The sequence below is a fragment of the Festucalex cinctus genome, chromosome 1 (assembly GCF_051991245.1).
Source record: "Festucalex cinctus isolate MCC-2025b chromosome 1, RoL_Fcin_1.0, whole genome shotgun sequence".
In the NCBI taxonomy this organism is placed as follows: Eukaryota; Metazoa; Chordata; class Actinopteri; order Syngnathiformes; family Syngnathidae; genus Festucalex; species Festucalex cinctus.
Genome location: NC_135411.1, coordinates 61,165,687 through 61,178,498, shown reverse-complemented (window position 1 = coordinate 61,178,498; position 12,812 = coordinate 61,165,687). Strand labels below are relative to the sequence as shown.

At 39.9% G+C, this 12,812-nt stretch overlaps 1 protein-coding gene and 1 long non-coding RNA gene across 3 annotated transcripts; one reads left to right on the top strand and one right to left on the bottom strand.

Annotated features, from left to right (window-relative positions):
- Positions 1–5,513: 5,513 nt before the first annotated feature.
- Positions 5,514–7,017, bottom strand: LOC144003370 (uncharacterized). The gene is made up of 3 exons (XR_013278959.1): positions 6,734–7,017; positions 5,783–6,026; positions 5,514–5,682 (listed from the first exon to the last, which is right to left on the bottom strand). It is a non-coding gene; the product is annotated as an uncharacterized LOC144003370 (long non-coding RNA).
- A 2,337-nt stretch (positions 7,018–9,354) lies between these two features.
- LOC144003275 (uncharacterized) lies at positions 9,355–11,356 on the top strand. Of its 2 annotated transcripts, XM_077499366.1 has the most exons (3): positions 9,355–9,622; positions 9,724–10,213; positions 10,295–11,356. In XM_077499366.1, exons 2-3 carry the CDS (start codon positions 9,751–9,753, stop codon positions 10,804–10,806), a joined length of 975 nt encoding a protein of 324 aa, XP_077355492.1. In that variant the 5' UTR covers positions 9,355–9,622; positions 9,724–9,750; the 3' UTR covers positions 10,807–11,356. The 2 variants fall into 2 exon arrangements, with proteins under 2 accessions (XP_077355492.1, XP_077355483.1); XM_077499357.1 differs by having other exon boundaries at positions 9,355–10,213.
- The last annotated feature ends 1,456 nt before the right edge of the window (positions 11,357–12,812 follow it).

Here is a 12,812-nt window from a genome sequence, read left to right as displayed (position 1 = left end):
CATATGTTAATGTCAAGAAAGTCTTAAAGAAAGAAGGCATCCGATTCCAGACTCCTCTCAACAAGATGCGCATCCATTGGACCAGCGGCGTGAAAACGTATGGCAGCGCGGAGGAGGCAACCAGCGACCTGATGGAAAGAGGATACGAGGTGGACAACGCGGCGGCTGTCGGCGGACGCGGCGGGGAGGCTGCCGTCACAAAGAGGCTCCAAACGGCCGGGTCCGCGACGTGGAAGAACACCGGGAGCAGGCGCACGGAGGAGGCTATCAGAAGAACGCGAGGACGACTCCAAGAATATCAGCTCCGGGGGAATAAGACAGGACAAACTTCATCGATGTCAGCCTGAGGTGGAAAGCATGGTGAACGGTGACCCGCTGAATGAAGGTAACATGAACATGGTCTTGGTGGGGTGTAGAAATACACAGTTGGCTGATGGGAGACTGAAACGTCTTAATGACTGGTAAGAGTATATTAATCCTGAACGGATTAATTCTCATTACTGGAAGGGGGCCCTCTTTTTATGGGAGATTTTCCCCCTCAAAACAGAAAGAAGGCCAGTATAGGTGGTGGGTTGCTGGCTTCTCTTTATGGAGGTCGCTGTATTTTCTTTTTTATTTAGTTTTATATGTTTATGTTGGATCAACAGTTTTGTATGTTCATGTTGGATCAACAATTGTATATGTTTGTGTTGTGTTAGCAGAAAGCCTGAGAAAGATTTTTATGATGTATATCATTGAAAAGGTTTATGGTCTCTCACCAAGAAGAAGTTAAATTACTTTCCTTGAATGTCAATGGCTTGGGAAACCCAGTCAAAAGAGCTAGGATAATGGCCAAACTTAAGAAGGAAAAGACACACATAAATTTCATACAAGAAACTCATTTGTCGAAAACAGAACATGAGAAATTGAAGAGGTTTGGATTCAAAAACACATATTATAGTTCGCACTCTTAATACCCGTAAAAGAGGAGTGGCGATATTGCTATCGAATATTAGGTGTGTGAATTGCCTAGTACCTGACGATTCGATTCGTATCACGATTCACAGGTCACGATTCGATTCGATACCGATTAATCCCGATACGAATTTATAAGTCGATTGTTGCGATTTTTTTCCATTCAAATTTAGAAAATACTAATCAGTAAGCTTGTAGAGTGTAAGATTTATATGAAAATGTATTATTTATTTATCTGAAATTTCAGTCTTATAGAGGTTGTAATCTGTTTCATGTTTGAACAGCATTAAAATAAAATATTAAGGCTTAATGTTCCGTTCATATAACATTCTTCCATGCTCAAGGTGTGAATCCTAACCCGAAGTCAGACGTTTTGTTGAATATTTTTCCATTAAAAATGGAAGTTTAAAAATCGATTCACACACACACAAAAAAAAAAAAAAGGCAATGATGATAAGACGTTGAATCGGTAAGACTACCGAATGAACAATTCTGAGCTCTTAAAAAAAAAAAAAAAAAAAATCTATTTTTTTTAATTGAATCGATTCGAGAATCGCGCGATGTAGTATCGCGATATATCGCCGAATCGATTTTTTTAACACCCCTATCGAATATGGTCAAATTTGAACTTCATAAAGAAATAAAGGATAAAGAAGGTACTTATATTATTGTGAAAGGGAAGATAAACCAAACAATAATAACTCTAGTGAATGTATATGCACCTCCAGAGAGTACTAAAGGCTTTTTTAAATCCTTGTTTGATATTATAGCTCTGGAAACAGAAGGCATATGCGTATGTGGAGGTGATTTCAATGTTGTGATGGATTGTGACTTGGATACGACCAGCTATAAAAGAAATAAGAAGTCGATCACAAAACTTGTGAAGACTACATGGGATGACATGGGGTTTTTTGATGTGTGGAGGGATCTGAATCCATTGCAAAGAGAATTTACTCATTATTCAGCAACATATTCCACTTATTCTAGAATTGATTTTTTTCTTTATGCAGAAGGAGGACAGTGATAAAATAAGAGAATGTAGGATTGGAGTGGCAGACGTGTCTGATCACAATGCTGTTTACTTGAAGATAGGACTGGACTGTAGAAGGAGCGATACAATATGGAGGTTGAATGTGGGAATATTAAACAATAAGTCAGTCACTGAACAAATTAGAATGTCTATAAAGACATACTTAAAAGAAAATGACAATGGTGAAACGGATCCAACTATATTGTTGGATGCTTTAAAAGCAGTTTTACGGGGGAAATTAATTGCAATTACAAGCAATCTCAAAAAGGAAAAAATGAAGCAGTACAAAAACCGTATTGCAGAATTACACAGCTTGGAGCAGAAACATAAAGAGAAAAGTAAAGTTGACCCAAAAATCAAACAACAGATGAAAGAAATAAGAAAAGAAATTAATGATCTTCTTCAACATGAAACAGAAACTGTCAGGGTTTGTGGGGGATTGAGGACCCAAGTGGAGGAAGGCTAGGCGAGGCGAGGCAGGTGTGCTTGGAATCATAATTTATTTTTAACATAAAACAAACAAAGTGCAAAAGAACATACAAAGCGCAAACTAAAGCTGGGAACAGTGTTGCCGGTAACGCGTTACTTTATTCTACAAAGTAGTCTGATTAAAGTTACTGTCCAGAGAATCAATGCGTTACTCCACATTTTCATGAAGAAGGCAAACTATCTCACTGTTGTAACAGTCACAAACAACTACTGCTAACTACGAAGATGAGGCAGAAGTCATTGATCACCACACTGAATTCAGCCATGGTCTGGTCATGAATGGTTTGCACATTCAAAACAAAAGTGATGATACTTTTACTACTAGTTTTATTAACCAACAGGCACACAACACAACAAAAAAAGTGTGCATTATGGACCATAAAAGTGGTAAAAAAAATAATTTATTTCCATCCTCAACTGGTCCGTGAAGCATTATGGGATGAGGTCGTCTCCGCCCTCTCGCCAGGGGGAGTGACGTCAGACAAGTTACGTTTTCAGTAGGGGTGGAACAAAAAAACGATTCGACCGAACCATCGTTCGTCAAGGGGAGCTAAACGACCGTATCGGTTGCGAGTGAGGCTTTATGGTTTTCATAACAATAGCAAGAGTTCTGCGCCGTGCTCTACTTGTTTTGTTTACATTTCAGTAGCATCACCATTCAAGCTACTTCCGTGTTTCCGTGCTCGCGACACGGCGCGCGTGCGCGCAACGAGTGACAACATACAAATGGAGACAGTTAGCCGTACATCTCGGTATTTCCCATGGCTATCGAGTCCTCTCGGTGCACTTGTATGTCCCGGGCCGGCGTTGGTACTGCGCGCGAGCCAAAAAGAATAACTCCCGTGACGATCCAATGCATGGATTCAAACGACACAGGTATGTCCCACAGCCAACACACCAGCTATGCTAAAAGCACACTGCAAGTATCTCATTTCTCAGTTTGTGGCTCCCTGTCAATGTCTACAACTAGCATGAGCAGCAGATAGGAGAACTGAGACGTGCCCGCGATTACGACAGCCCAAAAAACAAAATATAAACAGTAGTGATTCTGTGGTCATCATCGTGTCTCAGATTAAAAAAACAAAAAAAGATGTCATACATTAACCAAAAATGAAAGTGATGACAAAAGAAAAAACAATTGTTAAATACAAAAATTGTTGATTAAAAAGGGAAATTAACTTTTGGAAATATTTTTGCATATATTAAAGCCCCAGTGTGTAGCTCATGACCGCCATCTATCGGTCAAACAAGATAATGCAATGATTTTAAGCACACGAACTACGGCGTCCCAGAGAGACCCTACTTCAACAGCCTACCACCAATTTCACCGGAACAGAACGCAAACAACTTCTGGTATTCCCTCGAGTGATGACGTAAGTGAATTGCATTTGTTAGACATACTGTACAGATCCCTAATATTTGTGATTTAGTCATTTAATTTCAGAATTAATATTTTTGTCGGCATTGTTAGGAAATACTGTACGTCAGCTAATGATAATGGCTATCTATGTTCATATTTGTTAGTGCAACTAAACCATGCAACAGAGAACACACAGTTATGTTATGTTTTATAGACATGTGGACCATCTCAAAGGGGGCGAGAGAGACGACGAGGAAGAGAACGCGGAACAGAACGCGGTGTCTCGTAACGTACAATTATGTCATCATGGAAAAATAATTCCATTCGAGCATGCATGTGAATGGCTCAAAACATACCTTTGCTTGGAATATGTGGTATTTAGATTACATCGTTTGCTGATATGTTAAGTATATCGTGCAAAAATAATGGTGTTAACTGAACTGCAACTCAGACTCGTAACCCCCCCGTGTCTTGTTGCTACTAACCACTCAGAAAAGTGCTGCTTACAAAAACATTTGAAACTCTTTACTCAGATATCGATTTGTCACCATGTTGAACAATTTTACCTAATAAATATCACTAAGCAACTTAATTAGTTTTGATTGAAGATACAACAGCTTCCTTGTACTTCGATGTGCAGGAATTTACATGGCTTTCACAAATAGTCTTGCTCATGTAATGTGTACTTCATTGGCTCCGTGACTTTCAGTTCATTGTTTGGTACCTCATCTGACATACAATTGTTACCTTCTTGCAGAGACTCGTACAGGAAATGACCCTGGAGGAACATGAAGATATCCAAGTCCAGCTGATAGACTGACACCAAGAAATACTTTTTGACACATTGCTGGCACATCAGCACCACCATGATTTCCTGTACCTGGATCCCAGACTGCAGCACCTTGGTGGACTTGTGGCAAATAAGTGACACTTTCCCAGATCCTCGAGGACAATACAAAGGTTTTTTTTACCTGGCATATAATTAGTCCATGTCTGACACTTGTTGTTGTAGTTTGTATAACTTGTATATTGTTGTTGTGTGTTAATTTGTACATTTTGAATAACTAAAAAAAATACTATTTCCTTTGGCGTCAACATGCAGTGTTCATTCGACACCTAACCTAACACTATTTTACATGTCCAGAAATGTAAAACATCAAAAGCCTGGAGAATTATTATAAATGCTTGCAATGACAAGGAATTTTTCATTGGCCAATGAATGTAAGGTACAGTACATGAAAATGAATAAATAAAATAAAGTAAAATAAAAGTCTACATGAAATGAACATATTAACTAAAAAAAAAAAAAAATGCTGTTAGAATATAATGAGCTACATGAATTGCAGTTGTTCCAGAATTTTACCAATACGCTGTGCATTTCAAAATATGGAAAATAGACATACAGGTTTGGGCCAAAAGTCGTGTTACAGAGCAGGTATGTGTTGTACACAGCTAAAATATCTGATTAACTCAATACCATGATGTTTTTTTTTTTTTTTTTGTGTGTGTGTGTGTGCTGACATTGCCCCCCATTAACATTGCAACATTCCTCAAACTCTCCCGAACACATAGTATGATCTGTAACACTACTTTTCGCCTACTCTATGATGTTATTGGGGCAAAATTAAGGAAGGCTTGTCCATTGATTGTGTGAACAGACTGCAGTAAAAATGAAGTCACTTCAATGTTTGCTGGTTTTATTAAGTTTGACATGCTCCTTGACTGCACAAGTACATGTTATGGAGTGAGGGCATGTTCCCACCAACGATGATATCATATTCTTCAAAGGCTTGCTGAGGAAAGTGAGGGAGGAGTCACTCCATGGCTTCAGACACCTGGTCAGCAGGTCCTGTGTAAAACAAGTGGTGCTTGTACATGTGACCATTCCGTATTGCTTCACACAAAAAGTTAATGTAGTGTGCAATGCCGTCCATATGTAAATGACATACCAAGACGTCGGCTGACTTCAGTTTGTTGCAGCTCAGATATGGTAGGTGGAGATACTGGTGGTACAACACCGAAGCCTTCTGGGGTCCTCCATTCAAGTGTCCTCATTCGGGGCATTCCAATATGGCTGCTGACTCTCCCCTTGATATTTTTTTTTCTTGCAGGTCGGTGATGTATTTAAACGGTGCATGAATGCTTGTATACATCAGAATAAGGTTCTGGAACCCCTCAAGTTTGGCTGTTGATCTAGTGTGACACAAACGAAAACAAAATAAAAAAACAAAAAAAAAAAAACTTGATGATACTACTATATGTCACCAACTTTCCAACAAAGCCCCCAAAATAGAGGTAAGATCTTTAGTTTTTGGGCCCAAAACATTGTATTAGCTAGATAAAACTAACTTGACTGCATACTGCATAGAATATGCAAAGGCTGCTTGCTTGTCGAATTTCCGTGGAAAACGTGGCAGCCTGTAAATTCTTGTGCACCCAATTACACAATGGACCAGTACATACTTGAGTGAGAGAGTTCAGACTCTAGCAGTGCTTACGGTACAGCCAGCATTTAAGTCCAGAAAGTTATTCCCTGCCGAAAATTAATTTCGAGAACACTATTTTCACCAACCACAACGAAAATAATTTTCAACTCCTCCACTAATACAGTATGCTTTAGATTCTCCATTGAAGTTATGGGCAAATATACCTCCGAAATCACAGTTACATTACATTACACAATAACTTGCGCATTTACTCTAAATATAACGTGCCAGCGGGAATCTTTTTTTTTTTTTCCAAAGCAAGTAGCTACATAACGAAATCGTTCGAGTGGTGTGGAGTTGCTCATCAACAGCTACAGTGATCGTAAAACAAAGGTACGAACATCGTATTAATTAGTACGGCGTATACTTTTTCTCTTGCTCTCAAAACGTAAACACAAATGTACTCTTACTTACCGGTCAAGTAGAAAGCAGTCGAAGGCACCGGCACGTCCCAAACCTAGTCTGTTCCTCATTTCTCTCCATCTGGCAAATGCGGCTACAATATAAACTCTTGTTTTGTCGCGCTGAAATAAAATAAATTCCCAAAGTAAGTGTGATGCTTGATAATGCTCTCTTCGGGGACCGGAAACTCTTCTTCTTCGTGGACATGCGGTCGCCATACAAACCGGAAGTGCGTTCCAAAAACGCGTTAAGAAATGGAGCGCTGAAATTTGTCTTTGACGGCACCCGTAGCAGAAAGATGGTGGCGAAACATGGCGGACACTAGAAGCCGCGGCCCGGACATGTAAGATAATTTGCGATTTCTAGACTAACCGTTATATATAAAAAAAAGTACGTTTATGCGATACAACATATGTTTTTACATACTACTAACACAAACTAATTTTTTTTTTTCGAATGATTTATTGTTTCACCACTAGATGCCACTGTATAATACTGAGTGTACCTTTAAGTGGTTAAAATGTGTTTGATAGATTTATTGTTCCATAAGGTGGCTTCATATTTCTTTTGGCTGGACGGTAGGTTTATTTCATGTCTTAAATTTATGTTTCTGAAATACTTCACAATGTGCAAATATTCTGTTTAATTGTGTTGGTGTCTGTCTAAAGGTTAAATATTTATATTTAACATTAAATTATCAACCTTTTGTTTTCCTGATCCTTATTTTGAAGAGAAAAAACAAACAAACAAAAAAACAATTATAACTGTCAATAACTACTAATAAATATTTAAACTGATACATGTGATATATATGTATACTTCAGCAAATGTCAAAAAGTGATTTATGACCCCAATAAAACAATGATTTATTGCACCCCCCAATAAAACTTTATTGCCCCCCCCAATAAAACCATTCATATCCTAGCCCTTTGAAGTAAGCCCCGCCCCCTTCCGCTTTCTTAGCCAATCAGAAGCCGTTATTTTGAATTAAGCCCCTACCCACTTGCCACCTTCTCAACCAATCAGAGGCCGGAAGCCAGCTCCTGTCAAAAATGATTGATGACATTCCGCTCTGCTTCCCACAACATCAAACAAATGTTTTCCGATCCCCCCACTCTTCAACAAACAAATGATTCCGGTCACCAGCACCCGACTGTCTACGTACTTCTTTGAACCCTACAAACAGTAGCTTTTGTTGTTTTCCGGTCCCCCCACCCTTCAACAAACAATTGATTCCGGTTCCCCCCAGTACTTTCTTTGAACCCCCAAACAGTAGCTTTTGTTGTCCAGCTGATAATATTATTTCGACATCCTCGTGTTAATAAATTATTTTTCATCTTACAGGAAGGATCCTACCACCAGCTTTTGAAGTAACAATGGGGGAGCGCCCCCCTGTATTTCGAATTACTGATAAAGCTGCCTACTTTGAAGTACAAAGTGTATCAACCGTAGGAACCCCCGACCCCCCTTTTCACCAAGTAGGGCGGCAGGAACCCCCCACCACCGCCCTCCTCTTGTATGTGCGTGCGTGAATGTAAATTAGTTACTTATTCTAGTTAAAGTGAATATTTAAAAAATGTTATACATTTGTTTTATGTTTTTTAAAATAAATAAAAGAGACTTACCGATGTTTCTGAATACGTAGTCGCGTCTCCTTCATGGGTTTTTTTCTTTCTCTAAAATAAATAAAAATAAATAACACGGCATTTGTACTTTTTCTTTTTTTCTAGATTAATTAGCACGTGGTATTAGGGTGGGATGGATTTAAAGCAGTGGGTGTGTTTTTAGACTGACTAACGAGGGAGATTAGATTTTTCTTCTTCATTTGATCGGTGACGGTTGAAACAAAATGACAGAGTCCGACTGCCGTGTAATAGGTGAGACTAGCGTTTTAATGCAAGTATTGAACCCGCTGATGACGCCTCGTAAACAAAGAATGTTTTTACGGCGTGTTCAAAAACCTGTTGACGGGGCATTGGAGAAGAAGTGGGCTTTGAATGATGCATTTTGGGGATATCGTTTTTTGTACGAGATGGGGGAACTATGTATTTTTATGGAATATGATGGTGTCAAGACAACCCCGGCGGCTGGCTTCGGCACATTGAATTCAAATGACTGGGGCGTAATCATCGATCTTATCCCCCGAAACTTCAGAGAGTACACAACGTTTCATTCGAACCAACTAGGACATCGCGGTGAGATTTTATGTTTCACATGGGTTAGTCGAACCACGCCAAACGGGCGTTGGTACTTTCGTGTAAAGATCGATCATATCAAAGGAGATGAAGAATGTCCAATAAAATCTACGGGTGGCTGTAGAGACCCCGAGCACATGAATTTTACGTTAGAATCATTTAATACAGAATGTGGTGTTTTTTATAAAATTGTAAGCGTACCTTGGCCTGAATGGAGGGACCACATGTTGAGTGAGTCGGAGAGAATTTCTACATTGTATTCTAATAGTAGATTGTGGGTGAATCTCATCGGGGTGAGAAAAACACTACAATTTGATTAACTATAGTCCGCCGGCTTCCACCCCCCCCCCCCCCCCCCCCGCTACACCCCCACCCCCCGTCATATCCAAACCACCTTCCCCCACGTACTACCCCCCAACAAGGTAATAACTATCTACATTCGTTCGACAATGGGGTAAGAAAAACTCTGAAAATTTGATTATCTACAGTCTGCCGACACCCCCCTCCTCACACCCGAACCACCTTTTCCCCGCCTCTACAAGTATAAAAATAGTACGCGCCCCCCAGCAAGGTATTGACCACCTACATTCGTTTGATACGCAACAAGAAATGCCTCCGATCATGCGCCCCACCGATCAACGAAAAGGAAGCACCCCGCCAACGACGCCGACAACTTCTCCGGAGCTATTTTCTACAAACAGCGAAGGTATGCGTTCCTGTTTTGATCCTCCTCCACCTATTCTAATCACCTCGAGTCCCGAATGCTCGGACAATGAAGAAAACGTTGCGGACGTCACCTTTCTTGAGACACCAGTCCAGCGAGGAGACTGCCCGATGGACGTCCCTCCGGGTCCTCATTCATCCGGGGTCTACCAAACCATGAGCACCGTAGGACCTTACGATGCTCATTTTGCGGTTGTCCGGAAGGACGAGTCGATTGGCGGGGATGGCTGCCCATCAACGTCGGCTGAATGTTACGGAGGCCTGACTTCCGCTAAGGTGGAGGCGGCGGCGGAGGAGGGTCTCTGCGCATGCTCCGATGCTGGGCCGTGCGATGACGTCAACGGGGCGTGTGGAAAAGAGAATCTTCCACCGCTAGCACAAACGCTTTCGATCACAATCGACACGAGGCGTGAGGAGAGCAGTTCACCGGTAGCACGCGGGATTCCGGCGTGGGCTCTTACCAGCGAATCTTCGGCAGCTTCCGACACGTCGGATCAGCCTGTGTGGAATTTCTCATCAGATTCAGCCTTTCACCCTTCACCGGTGACATCGACGACGTGGGAATTCCCAAACGGTAAGGCTGAGCCCGTTACCGCGGAAGTATCTATGTTTTGAACTTTCGACGCCACGTCATCATCTAACGTTATGCTTCCAGGATTATCGGCGTCCGCCATCCCTCCACCGCCTCCGCAGCCGCGCAGCGAACGAGATACTTTGTTGGATTGGACACAGACTCCGTTTATGTGGGTGAACAACGCGAGATATCAATGTATTAAACAGGCTGTAAGTTTTATGCTAAGGATCGCTATCCTCAGATATAGTAGAAAAACGTGCGAGGGGTGTTTTTATTCATACATATGTCGAAACAACCACACCTGTTTTAATGCACCCAGACGCCCGTATTATTTTGGGACGAATTTCGACGCCATTATCGGTGAATTATGTAACGGGCATTTTAGATCAACAATCTACAGAGTTGTAACAGTCACGAACCATCCGTCCTCAGACGCTGACGTAAAACGCATCATCGAATCAGTGCTACACGGGTACGTACATGAACGTTTGATCTTAGACAGAATCACAACCGTTCTTTCCAGTACCTGGGACGGGTACCTCCCCGACGCAATCCCTGACTTGATCCGAGGACTGTACGATCGTGATGGGTAATTTTCTAAGAAAAATGCAAATCAATTATTACTACGGTATTGATAATTGGATAGAAATTATAGAGAGAGCTATACACAAATGCGATGACGATGACGATGATGATGATGATGATGATTCCAAACGTGTCAAGCGCCTGGTTTTAGTAATTGATAAAGTCAGGACTTTGGCCCCCACCTTGTTTGGTCAATCCTGGGGGGAGTATGTAAAACGAGTTGTTGAAATAAGTCACCACAATATTGCTGATACTCTGGATTATGCCACATGCGAATGGAGGGGTGATCCTGTCAAAGCCGGGCAACTGATTACCCTCATTGCTCTATTCATAGATTGCGTACGATACTGTGAAGATAATAACATTCCTCGTAATATGGTGATTGAAATGAAACAATTTAAAAGCTTTATCGAACGCAAAGTACATCCCCGTATCTTGTTTAGAGTGCTTTACTATGTTAATCCATAATTTTTCTACACCCGTGAGGATGAAAATGTATGTTTTGTGTTTTTACTTTTTATAGTTTTTAGAATTGTGTTTTTTATTATCCATCGAATAAAAAAAAAAAAAAAAAAAAAAAAATCATGTATACTCACTTTTTGAAAATGTATGTTTTTCTTAGTTTTTTGAATTATGTGTTTTTTATTATTCGCTGATTTAAAATGTATGTTTTTCTTAGTTTTTTAGAATTACGTGTTTTTTATTATTCGTTGATTTTAAATGTATGTTTTATGTTTTTTATAGTTTTTAGAATTATGTGTTTTGATATTATCCATTGAATTTAAAAAAAAAAGCATGTATACTCACTTTTTGAAAATGTATGTTTTTACTTTTTGAAAATGTATGTTTTGTGTTTTTTTAGAATTATGTATTCATGTGTTTTTTATTATCCATCGAATAAAAAAAAAAAAAAGTCTATGCTGGGCCTTGTTTTATGACACACACACACACCCACACACACACACACACACACACGGTTAATAATGCATTGAAATATAACGATGCAAATTAATTTTACCACCTATTAAAAATATTTAATTGTGTATAAAATTATAGACACATCCTTTATTAACCATTAGGAGAGATGCGGAAGGAGGGGAATAATAGGCCTTGTTTTATAACGCACACACACACACACACACACACGGTAAATAATGCATTGAAATATAACGATGCTAATTAATTTTACCACCTATTAAAAATATTTAATTGTGTATAACATTATAGACACAACCTTCATTAACCATTAAGAGAGATGAGAATGAAGGAGGCCGCACGTTTGAAGCAGCTCTACTACACACCTCATGAACCATCCAGTTATGGGGGTGTTGAACGCCTCCACAGAGGCCTTCGGAAGGCCTCGAATAAAAAAATAAAACGTGATAAAGTTAAAGAATATTTATCTCAACAAGATACGTATTCGTTACATAAACCAGCCCGTATTAATTTCCCTAGAAATAGAGTATTTATTACGGGACCTCTGAGACAATTCCAGGCCGATCTGTGTGACATGCAAGCGTTAGCTTCCTATAACGACAATAATAAATATTTATTGACCGTTATTGATATTTTTTCAAAGCGCGCGTACGCGCGTGTATTGAAAGATAAATCAGCGATGAGGGTGGCAGAGGCCTTCGATTCAGTCTTCGCCGAGAGCGGCGTTCCTAAAAAATTACAAACGGATCGAGGGAAAGAATTTTTTAATACCCGTTTTGCTAAATTAATGAAAAAACATAGTATCATACACTTTGCAACGCACAGCGACACAAAAGCCCAAACGGTGGAAAGATTTAATCGAACGCTAAAAACTAGGATGTGGCGTTATTTTACGGGGAAAAATACCCGCAGATATATAGATATTTTACAAGATCTCATTTCCGCCTACAATAATAGTATTCATTCCAGCATTAAAATGAGGCCGAATGAAGTGAACGCCGAAACGACTCGAAAAGCATTTTTCAATTTATACGGAAACATCCCGGTGGGTGGAAAGATTAAAATGAATTTTAAAAAA

Excerpts from the sequence above, each read along its gene's own strand:
- LOC144003275 (XM_077499357.1), top strand. The coding sequence starts at position 9,526 with ATGCCTCCGATCATGCGCCCCACCGATCAACGAAAAGGAAGCACCCCG. Across the intron at positions 10,214-10,294 it reads GACGTGGGAATTCCCAAACG|GATTATCGGCGTCCGCCATC; the intron begins GTAAGGCTGAGC and ends TTATGCTTCCAG.